The sequence below is a fragment of the Trichosurus vulpecula genome, chromosome 2, assembly GCF_011100635.1.
Source record: "Trichosurus vulpecula isolate mTriVul1 chromosome 2, mTriVul1.pri, whole genome shotgun sequence".
Taxonomy (NCBI): Eukaryota; Metazoa; Chordata; class Mammalia; order Diprotodontia; family Phalangeridae; genus Trichosurus; species Trichosurus vulpecula.
The window spans coordinates 35,799,971-35,810,836 of NC_050574.1; the positions used below are offsets into that span (position 1 = coordinate 35,799,971).

General features: G+C 50.1%; 1 protein-coding gene across 1 annotated transcript; it reads left to right on the forward strand.

The window, feature by feature from the left end:
• Positions 1–1,263: 1,263 nt before the first annotated feature.
• On the forward strand, positions 1,264–3,209 carry LGALS7 (galectin 7). The gene is made up of 4 exons (XM_036742967.1): positions 1,264–1,275; positions 1,565–1,653; positions 2,466–2,667; positions 3,096–3,209. The coding sequence occupies exons 1-4, from the start codon at positions 1,264–1,266 to the stop codon at positions 3,207–3,209; spliced, it is 417 nt and encodes a 138-aa protein (XP_036598862.1).
• The last annotated feature ends 7,657 nt before the right edge of the window (positions 3,210–10,866 follow it).

The window sequence follows — 10,866 nt, forward strand, 5'->3', positions numbered from 1 at the left end:
TTGTCTAGGTGCAAATGTCGTCTGTGAGTGCCCAGAGAGGCTGAGAAGGTCCCAAGAAGGACAGTTTATGGGAGGGTATAGACCAGAGTCACACAGGATGGGCAGGGGGTGGATGGGTCTCAATCTGCACCATGTCAGGCAACATCCACATTGACAAGATCACAGATCTATTGGTGTGTGTTGGAATATGCTCAACTACTAATCCAATGAGTTCTCAAATGGAGGAGGGATTACTGCAAAAGAATTCTCCTCTTGCTGGGCTACAGAGGACAAAACTGGGAGCAGCAGAGGAAAGCTGGAAAGAGGAGGATACCAGTTGTGTGGAGAAGTGCCAAGAGTGTGGCTGGGGAGTGGTAGTTTCCAGGCTTCCCCTTCCCTGGAGATCTTTAATGGGAGACTGGTTATCAAAGAGAGATACCCCCTGAGGTCCTTTCCACATCTGGGTTTCTGCTTATTCTCCTTCTCCTCCCCACCCCACCCCCATTCCAATTGAGTCTGAGGATCTCTAGCACTTAAGATACCAGATGGAGCTGGAATTAATTCTAGAATGGAGGTCAAGACCTCTATGAAACTTCAAACTACCCTCAATTAATACATCCCCACTTTCCATTGGTATCCTGACTTCCAAACACTAAAAGGTCCCTTTCCATAGTAGGAGGGCCTGAGGGTTCAGAGACTGGGCTGGGTGGGGAGGGACAGTGTACTGGGAGCTAGACCAGGCACTTGTCTCTGTCTCTCCTCTCCTAGCCCAGCACCCTGGGGCTCTGTGTCAGCTGGCAGATGTGTGTGGATGGATTTATGTGTGGATGGATGTATGTTGAGTTGCCTCAGTCTCCCCAAACTGTCCCTGTCTATTGCTTTCTGGGGAATCTCAAAGCACCTTCTAGCTCCCTCCTTTGGGGTCTAGGATGTTGTGAGCCCCCCCATCTCCTAATTGAGATGTATATTTTTAAGGGGAGGCTATGGTACCCAATTGGAAATAGGATTCTGGGGAGTGGTTGCACCCCACCCCTCCTATTTGGTAGACCCAGCCGTGCTTGAGGATCTCCCAGGCAGGGTGGGGTTGGGGAGCTGTTATCTGGGGGAATCACTCCCTGCCCTGTCTATTCTCCCCTCCTTTCCTGGGCTGTGAGTCATTGAGCCCCCCGGGGCAGGCGGGGGTGGGTGAGTCAGGGCCCTCCCCATCCCCCCCCAAGGTTTATAAAACTTGTCCCAGCTGGCATCCACCTCCCACCATCATATAACACCCGTGCAGGCTAGACCATGGCAAACTACGTGAGTGTCTGTCCTGGAAAAAGATGGATGGAACGGGGGAAGGAACTGCATCCAACTTGGTCCATGTGTATATCTGTCCGGTCCACCTCAACCTGTGCTCTTCTCTATTTACTGGTTCTCCTTTGCTGCTTTGTCTCCCATCCAGGTGTCTTTCCTCAATATCTCTCAGTGTTTCTTTCTGTCTCCATGTTCCCAAGGGTCTCAATGTGACCTTGCCAGGGATCTCTCACTGTCTCTGTCCTGAAGTCAACAAGTCTCTGGCTCACTTCTCACTGCCTGTATTCCGCAGACCGTCCCTCACAAGGCTACACTCCCAGATGGGCTCCAGCCTGGGTCCGTGATCCGAGTTAGGGGTACCATTCCGGCCAATGGAAATCGGTGAGTCTGGGGTTGCTGAGGCGTGAAAGGAGGGAGTCTTGGGTACCCCGTGCATGTACAAGATGGCCTAGGGCTAGTGCGTCTTGGCTGGCTGGGGTTGGGTTTCAGAATCTCTTTTTTAGGCCAGTATCTGGGCCATTCATCTGGTGATAATTCCTAAGGGCAGTTTCAGGGTTCCCCAGGGGTGTTTGGAGATATGGTTCCATGGATGAGGACTCTGATCAGGTATGTCTGGGGTCTTATGGGGGACTTGAGTATATGTTTGGGGGTCCACATTCCCACCATTGACCCAGAACTTCTACCTACAGCCTCTGCCTCTAAGAAGGCTTGGGAGTTCTTTTTCAAAGTTTAGGCCCGGCAGTTTAGGGAGCCCAGGGCTCCCTAAGCCCTAACCCATCTTCTACCTTGACCCTTGGGACCCTAGTGTTAGAGATTCTTAGCTAACCAGCTCCCTGAACACCCCCCCCTCTCCATTTCAGTATTTGAGGTTCCTGGGGATTTTTTTTGTTTGGGGATCTTGGTCCTGTTCTAGCCCCGCCCCCGTTCCTCAGCCCCTTTATTGGGCCCCATCCCCTGAGGCCTCGGTCCATCAATGGTGCTAACCTTACCTAGCCCTATCTTCCCCATTCACAATCCAGATCTCTGAGACCCCTAGCCCAGTGTCTGGGGGTCCTGGCCTCCCAATCCCTGTCCTGGCAATGAAGCCCTCCCTCATCCCCTGCCATACACATTCCTGATCCCATATGGCCTACCATGGCCTACCACCCACTCTGCTGCTGGCACTGACTCCCATCCTTCTTGTCTGGCCCCAGCTTCTACGTGAACCTTCTGTGCTCCGAAAGCTCGGCGGCAGACACAGTCCTCCACTGTAACCCGCGCCTGGACTCGGGGGAGATGGTATTCAACACCTTCCAGGATGGAGCATGGGGTCAGGAGGAGCGGAGCCCCAGCGTTCCCTTCCATCGAGGCCAGTCTTTCGACCTGTTCATCATAGCAGCCGGCGACTCCTACAAGGTACTGGCCAAGGCAGAGCGGGGCTGGGAGGCGGGGCTCGATCTGGGGCATCAGCCCAGGGACTAGGGACAGGCAGGACTCAGAGTGGAGATGGGGCTTCTGGGACCCACTCCTCTGCTCAGGTCTGCAGGGTACCCCTGGGGCGTCTGCAGGGACTGGGCCTTCGAGGCAGAGGGGGAACTGGAGTGTGTGTGTGTGCGCGCGCGTGTGTGTGTGCGAGCGCGCGGTATGAGGAGGCAGGAGGGGGCCAGGAAGGGTTTGACAGCGGTCGCATTCGTGTCCCCTGCCCCTGACCGGTCTCTGCTTGGACCAGCCCAGGTCTCAGGGGCTGGGGTCTCAGGACAGAGGGTGCCAGGGAGGGCCATGCAGGGCCTCCTGAAGCCCGGGGCCCAGCTGAGTCGCATTTCTGCCCGTGTCCCCACCTTCAGGCCGTGGTGGATGACATTGTATTCCACCGCTTCTCGCACCGCCTGCCTATGCAGCTGGTCCGGGTCCTGGAGGTCGGGGGCGATGTGCAGCTACAGAGTGTGTCTGTCCTCTGAACTTCGGAGACGTCGGGGCCTGTCGGGGACCATCGGGACAGGGCCAGGGGCAGAACCGGGGGCAGAACAGGGGCTGGGGTTTTTACTTGTGACATGGGGCCGGGTTGGGAGGGGGAGGCCTCGAAACCTAATAAAGTCTTCGCTCCCTCCCAACCCTGCTTATGTCTCTCGTGTCTTTCTTTCCACCGAGAAATGGGGAGATCAATGTGTCCCTTCTTCCAGGCCTCCCTCTCTCTGCCCAGAGCAGCCTGGGTGGGTCTCTCCCCCATTCCACTCGCGCCGCGGACACTCCCTTTCTGCCCGGGGAGAAAGACGCTAGTAAAAACGGAGGAAGGGAGGGAGGAAACCCGGACTGTGAGGAGCTAGGGACTCCAAAATAATAAGGCATGCTAACATTTCCACAACTCTGATGGGTCTCCAAAGCCCTTTAACATTATCTCATATAATCCCCACAACGACCTGTTGAGCTAGGCCCTGTTAGTAGCCACACTTTACAGCTGAGGAAACAGGCCGAGAGTGACTTTCCAGGGTCCTACAAGTAACTAGCAGGTGGAGGGAGGGGGAGTCGAACCCAAGTCTAAGTAGGACCCCTGCCCAAGGCACAACGTTCTTGCCCAACCTTCCAGGCTTTCCCTGGTTCCCTCGCCCCTCTTTCTCCAGGAAGGGTTGGGGTTAACAAAGAGCTGAAAGGCGCCTCAGAGGGCTTCTAGTCCAACTCGTTTGTTTTACACGTAAGGAAACTGAAGCCCCAGCAGATCAAATAACTTGTCCAAGGTCACGAAAATAGTAAAGTAAAGGCATGTTGTTGTTTAGTGGGTTCAGATATGTCTGACTCTCCATGACCCGGTTTGGGGGTTCCTTGGCAAAGGTACTGGAGCCGTTTGTGATTTCCTTCCCCAACTCATTTTACGGATGAGGAAACCGAGGCAAGCGGGGTTTGGTGACTTAGCCAGGGTCACATAGCTAGTAAGTATCTGAGGCCAAATTTGGAAAGTATGGTTGGAATTTGAACCCAGGGCCTCTGACTCTAGCTAGAGCTCTGTCCACCGTACCATTTGGCAATTCATTCTGCGTTCAGTTTGGATTGTTTCTGTTCTCACATTTACGGGGCTGCAGTCCTGCAGATTGATTTCCTGGTTCTTGCTTACTTGGCTTGCATCAGTTCTTCTGAGCCTTCCCATGCTTGGGATAGAGCTTGTGTGGATGGGGAAGGACCAGGAGTAGCAGGAGGTGGAGGGAGGGTCCAGCCCACCTTGTGCTAACTGGGAAGGGAGTGGAAGGGCTGTTTCATAAGCAAACAACTCTGTAGTCCTGCATCTCCAAGTGAAATTTCTCTCCTGGTCTCACCTCCTTTTCAGACATTCTGAGCCCTGGATGCTCTCAGAACCCTGGTGGGGGTGGGGGCAAGGAGTGGGCAAGCCCTAAAAGAGTACCTAGTTCCCACTGTTTCCAGAGAAGGCAAGGAAAGTGGGTACAGGAAGGGGAATTTGTGCATGTAGGAGAAATAATCACCTAGGAGAGATTCCTCTTCTCCATACCCAAATCCCTAGGAAGGATGATACTACATTGTAAGATCCCAGTGGGGTCAGTAGGGAGAGAAGACTAGGTCATTCTGCCCAGGTTCTGCTCCCACACATTCCCAGGCTGGGAGAGAGGACCCTAAGGCCATTAGGGTTTCCCAACAGTACCTGTCCTTCCCTCTCACAGAGCTAGCTAGCTTCCATCCCTCCTGCCCTGCTTTCTGCTCAAGTCACCCTCTAGTGCTGACTTGAGCAGGACACCATGGCACTGTTCCCCCATCCCCACCCCCCAGGGGCTCTGGCACAAGTCGGGGTGGGTGGGTGGACAGAGTGGCCAAGCTATGTTCAGATGCCCAGCCAGGGAGAGGAGGAGGAGGAGGAGGAGGAGGAGGAGGAGGGGGAGGTGTGTGTGTGTGTGTGTGTGTGTGTAGAACGAGGGTTTCTCTAGTTTGGATAGAGGCAGACAGGCCAAGTTTCCCGTGGGAAACAGTGGAGAAGCACAGTCTCAGGACTCTTCGATGGCTCACATTCTGTGTGGAACCAAGTGTGGCAATGCCCTCAGTGGCCCAGCGTTCCGGCGTGGAACATGGCGTGACCAGGCCCTCTGGACATTATGGAGTGGGAATGAGACGTCCGGGGGCCGGGAGTGGGGGGGGGGGGGTCGCAGATCTGGAACGGAGCCCTTCCCCCAGTTCCCTCAGGCCCGCCCAGGCGGATTCTCCGAACTCGGGTGGGCGGGTCCCGACGCTCTCCAGCCCCACCCCGGCCTGCGGCGGGAAATGGATGCCCAGCCCCCACTCTGCCACTGCACCTCTGCCCTATGCAGTCTTGGGGTTTGATCAAGGGCCAGCGCGGCCATCTTCACCCACTGCATGCATCATCTTTGAGTCTGTGGACCCTGGGGAGCCAGAGGGCAGGAGACTGGGACAAGCGCCTGGGACTTTGAATCTGCTTCTCCCCCAGCCCCCCACCGCAGCCCAGTCGGGAAGACTGAGTGCAGCACCCTATTCCAATGGAGCACCCTCCACCGTACATCCAGCACCCTCGGCTGCTTCCTCGCCTCGGGGTGGGGGTGGAATGGGGAGGGTCTCACAGGCCCTTTTCCTGAGGATAAATTCCTTAACACTAGGCACCCCAGCATAGCCAGATCTGGAGATCAATCCTCGCAGGGACCAGAGTTCGGCCGTTCCCCTCAGGCCGCATGCAGAGTCCCACCCTTGCCACACTTGCCCCAGCTCTTCCTAATCAACATTTTCCGTTCCCTCTCTACTGTGCCCTCTGGGACCCTCTGGGATTTTGTTGTCATTAAATACATTTTATTGCTGTCTTTTGTTTTTAGGTCACCTACATTTCTCCCATATCCTTCTCCTAGCTTCTCTTAGCCATTCCTTATAGTGTTTTTAAGTGGAAGAAAGAAAACAAAAGTCTTGTAAAACTAATCAACATATTAAAAAAAGTATTATATTCACTATTCCACATCCATGGTCCCCCACTTCTGTAAAGAAGGGGAGATCCTCATCTATTAACAGTCTTTCTAGATTTCTTTCTATACATTCATTCCTTTAACATCCTGAGACTTATGGCAACCCAGCTTTCTCCTGAACACACCACACCTCTTGGCCTCCACTCCCAGGCTGACTGCTGCTGTTCTCAGGCTCTGGCACCCTAGGCCAAGAGGAGTTGACATACTCTTGGTTTGCCACTACCTCCCTCTTATAGCACTGGCTTAGTGGTCCTCTCTCTTTCTTTAAAGCCTTCTCCATCCTATTCATATCTTTAGTGCTATCACCCATGGACCCCCAAGTCACTCCTGCTTCTTCCTAAGCAGTTCAGTATATATAGTTGAGGAGGAGGTGGGGAGGGAAGAGGGGCTAGCGCCTGGAGAGCTGACCAGGAAGCCCTACATGAAGTTCAAGGCCCAGCCCAGGCACATTCTGGTTACATTTCTCTGCACAAATCATTTAATCTCTCAATTCTCCCATCTTGGGACTGGCTGTCACCTATGCCTGAGATGCTGCTGGTCTGACTGTCTGTATCTGTATCTGTGTGTCCATCTTTGCTCTATCTCTATCTCTCTCCTTAACCCTGTTCTCTTCTTTCAAGACTCAGCTCAAATTCTCCTTAAAATTTTTTTAACCTGTCTCTTCTTCCAATTTCCTCCCTGTTGAGCAAATTAAAACAAACATAAAATAGATTAGTTTAAAAAAAAAAGGTTCTGCCTTGGCCATGTCTCAGACCAAGTATTTCTTTTTGCATTTTTATGTTCAGCCCTTTCTGGCTGCAGGGTGGGGGGAAGTTCATTTTCAGTCTTTGTACTTAAGGGTTATCATGGTGTTCCTCAGAGTCCTAAAGTCTTTCCCCTGCAAGATTATTTATTGTTTATGTCTCCTTCCCGGATCTGCTTCTTTTGCATCGGGACATTCCAGTCTTTCCAGTTTTCTCTGAAATGATTCATTTCATCTTTTCTTATGACACGATGATTTTCCATTACATTAACATACCAAAATTTATTTCCAATTTTTGGCTACCACAAAAGGAGCTGCTATAAATATTTAGGTACATATAAATCCTTTCCTTCTTTCTTTGATTTCTTTGGTGAATGGGTTATATACACATGTCCATGTATGTCCATGTATGTATATACAAACACACAAACACATATAAACACTATATATAGTACATATATGATAATGTATATATTGTAGGTGTTATATATTATATTCTATAACACATAATATGTTATTTATTATATAATATATACACATACATACACTATAACTGAGGGAAAGGGGATACACCTTTAGGTAACTTTGGGGGGTAACTATATAGCCCAAATTGCTTTCCAGAATGGTGAGACCAACTCACAGTTCCAGCAATAGAGAAGTTCCTATTCTCTCAGAGCCCCTCTCACATTCGTCATCTTGGCCAACCTGCCATTTTCATGTTTATTTCTCTGATTAGAATGTAAGCTCCTTAAGGAGGGACTGTTTTTACCTTTCACTGAGCATGGAGCTAAAGTACTTAATGAATCTTTATTGACTCACTGATGGATGAATTGTAGAAAATGTGAGCCTGGAATAAGTCTGGAATAAGGAATTTATCTCTTTTGCCTTCCACACAGCTTTTGCCTTATGTGGCCAGGATTTAGGTCTTCACCTCACTTCGAAGCCATCTCCAAGTCCTTGCTGCCCCACCCCCAGTTTTCTTTTCTATGGCACCTTCCCTCCATTAGAATGGGGGCTACCTTGTTTGCTTGTTGATCTTTGCATCCCCAGCTCTTAGTCCAGAGCTTGGTACAGCCCAAGTGCTTAATAAACGCTCCCTGTCCAGCCAGCCAGCCATGCATCTAGTCTATGTCTTTCTGTCTGTCCATCCAGGAGTCTCACACACACACACACATCTCCATCCAATCTGGGACTTCTTTATAACAACAAAGCCAGGTATAGTTCCTATATAGCCCAAAATCTTCCTTTCCCCACCCTGGCTTCCTCACTTTTCTCAGCTCCCTGAGTTTCTGTCTCACAAGCTTCGCTATATCCAGGAATCACAGACCCCCCCACACACACACACAGACATACACAGACACAAGGTTCTTGGGTTTCTGTCTCACAAGCCTCACCACATCCAGGAGTCACACACACACACACACACACACACACACACACACACACACATACACAGACACAAGGTTCTTGGGTTTCTATCTCACAAGCCTTACCATATCACTCTCTCTCTCTCTCTCTCTCTCTCTCTCTCTCTCTCTCTCTCTCACACACACACACACACACACACACATACACAGACACAAGGTTCTTGGGTTTCTATCTCACAAGCCTTACCATATCACTCTCTCTCTCTCTCTCTCTCTCTCTCTCTCACACACACACACACACACACACACACACACATACACACATACACAGACACAAGGTTCTTGGGTTTCTATCTCACAAGCCTCACCACATCCAGGAGTCACACACACACACACACACACACACACACACACACATACACACACACAAGGTTCTTGGGTTTCTATCTCACAAGCCTTACCATATCACTCTCTCTCTCTCTCACACACACACACACACACACACAGACACAAGGTTCTTGGGTTTCTATCTCACAAGCCTTACCATATCACTCTCTCTCTCTCTCTCTCTCTCTCTCACACACACACACACACACACACACACACACAGACACAAGGTTCTTGGGTTTCTATCTCACAAGCCTCACCACATCCAGGAGTCACACACACACACACACACACACACACACATACACACACACACAAGGTTCTTGGGCTTCTATCTCACAAAACTTGCCACATTACTCTCACAGACAGACAGACAGACACACACACACACACACACACACACGCCCCAACTCTGGGGGCTAGTGTTGATGCCCGCTGTGATCATATTAGCCAAGGTGATTTCAGACTGACAATATCCTTTACCTATATTATATCATTTATCCTCCTCTAACAACAACCCTGGGAGGTAAGCAGTGCTCTTGTACTCATATTACAGGTGACAATATGGAAACTGAGAAAGAAGTGGCTGACCTAAAGTTAGTGTCACAGGTGGGATCACAAAGTCAGAGCTCCATTCCCTGGATCCCACTTGGAGATTGCTCAAGAGAAGATCCTTTTCTCCTGGGACTCCCTGACCACCCAAGCAGTGCACAAGGCACTGAGAAGCCAAGAGCATCTGTTTTCTTTACATCACCAGGAACGCACCCCAGCCCCACCCCTGCCTCATACAGTCTAGGATGAATGGATCAAATATTAAATAAAAATTGTATTTAATACAATAAAATGTGGTATTTAATAAACATTGTGTTTTTGGCACATGCCCCCACCCCTTGGGGGTAGTTCAGGTTTCTTCCCTCTGTACCCAGAGCTTCAGACATTTAGTGAATTGCTTCACTCTAATAGCTTCACTGTATATGAAATAAAATGCAACAATACATAGTAACTGTCTTCCCCATCACATCTACAGGCTCCCAGGATCTCAGGGAGGATGGGAAGATTTCCTGAACATACACAATGCAAATTGGACAGGGATATTTCCTGTCATGTACCAAGCTTGTGGGTTAAGGTAAAGTGGGGCTGACAGGAGTCTTCTTGGCTGACCAATCAGCCGATTCAGAGCAGCTGGTTCCATTGAGTCACAGCACAGAGTCTGCTGTGATGTTTCCTGCATCCTTGTCCATACTCTTGCTCACGCTACCCCTGGCACTGTGGCTTCCCCTCTAGAAGCTCACATTAGAAGAAGAGGGAGGATAGAACAGGTGAAGAGAAAAAGAGTGAACTTGATGCACAGGTGGAAGGAAACCTTTTATCCTGTCCTGTTACTACAAAAAGGACCAGAGACAGGCCCTTTCCTGCACCCAAATCTTGGAATTTGCTCTGCCAGCTTGCCTCTGAATTGTTCCAGACCCCTGGTGGGGGTGGGGGAAACATTCAAAGGGCAAAACATTGAAAATAAAGGAGACCACACGCTATTTATGTGGGGAAGATGAAAAGGTGTGGGCTAGACCACAGCACAACCAGGTGAATTCAGACCTGTTTGAATGGCTGGACCCAAAAGCACTAATAAATGGTTTGGTGCCTTGATGTCAACTTAGAAAGAGGTCTCCAGTGGAGTGCCCCGGGGATCTGTGCTTGGACCTATTCTATTAAACATTTTTAGCAGTATCAAGGCATAGATGACATACTTATCACATTTCCAGATGATACAAAGCTTGGAGGACCAGTTCACACACACAGGATGACAGACTGAATTCAAAGAGATCTTGGCAGGCTAGAGCATCAGCTGGAAATGGGTAAATGGAATTTAAACAGGAAAGAAATCTTTAGGCTTAGGCTAGAAAAATCATCACTATAAGTACAAGATGGTTAGGCATGAACAGACAGAAGTTTATCTGAAAAAGATCTGAGTGTCTTAGTGGATTGGAAGTTCTCCAGTTTGGGAGCATGTTGTGTGTAAGAATCTGGCAAGATATCCAGAAAGGCAGTGTGTCACAGAAGTTAGGGTTCAAAAATCCCACCCCGATACTCTTTGTGTGACCTGGGACATTCAGACGTTTAGCTCAGACTTTCTGAGTCTCGGTTTCCTCATCTGCAAAAT

What these genes read in the sequence shown, in the direction of transcription:
- LGALS7 (XM_036742967.1), top strand. An exon ending in ATTCCGGCCAATGGAAATCG is followed by an intron (nt 1,654 to 2,465) that starts GTGAGTCTGGGG and finishes GTCTGGCCCCAG; the next exon opens with CTTCTACGTGAACCTTCTGT. An exon ending in CAGCCGGCGACTCCTACAAG is followed by an intron (nt 2,668 to 3,095) that starts GTACTGGCCAAG and finishes CCCCACCTTCAG; the next exon opens with GCCGTGGTGGATGACATTGT.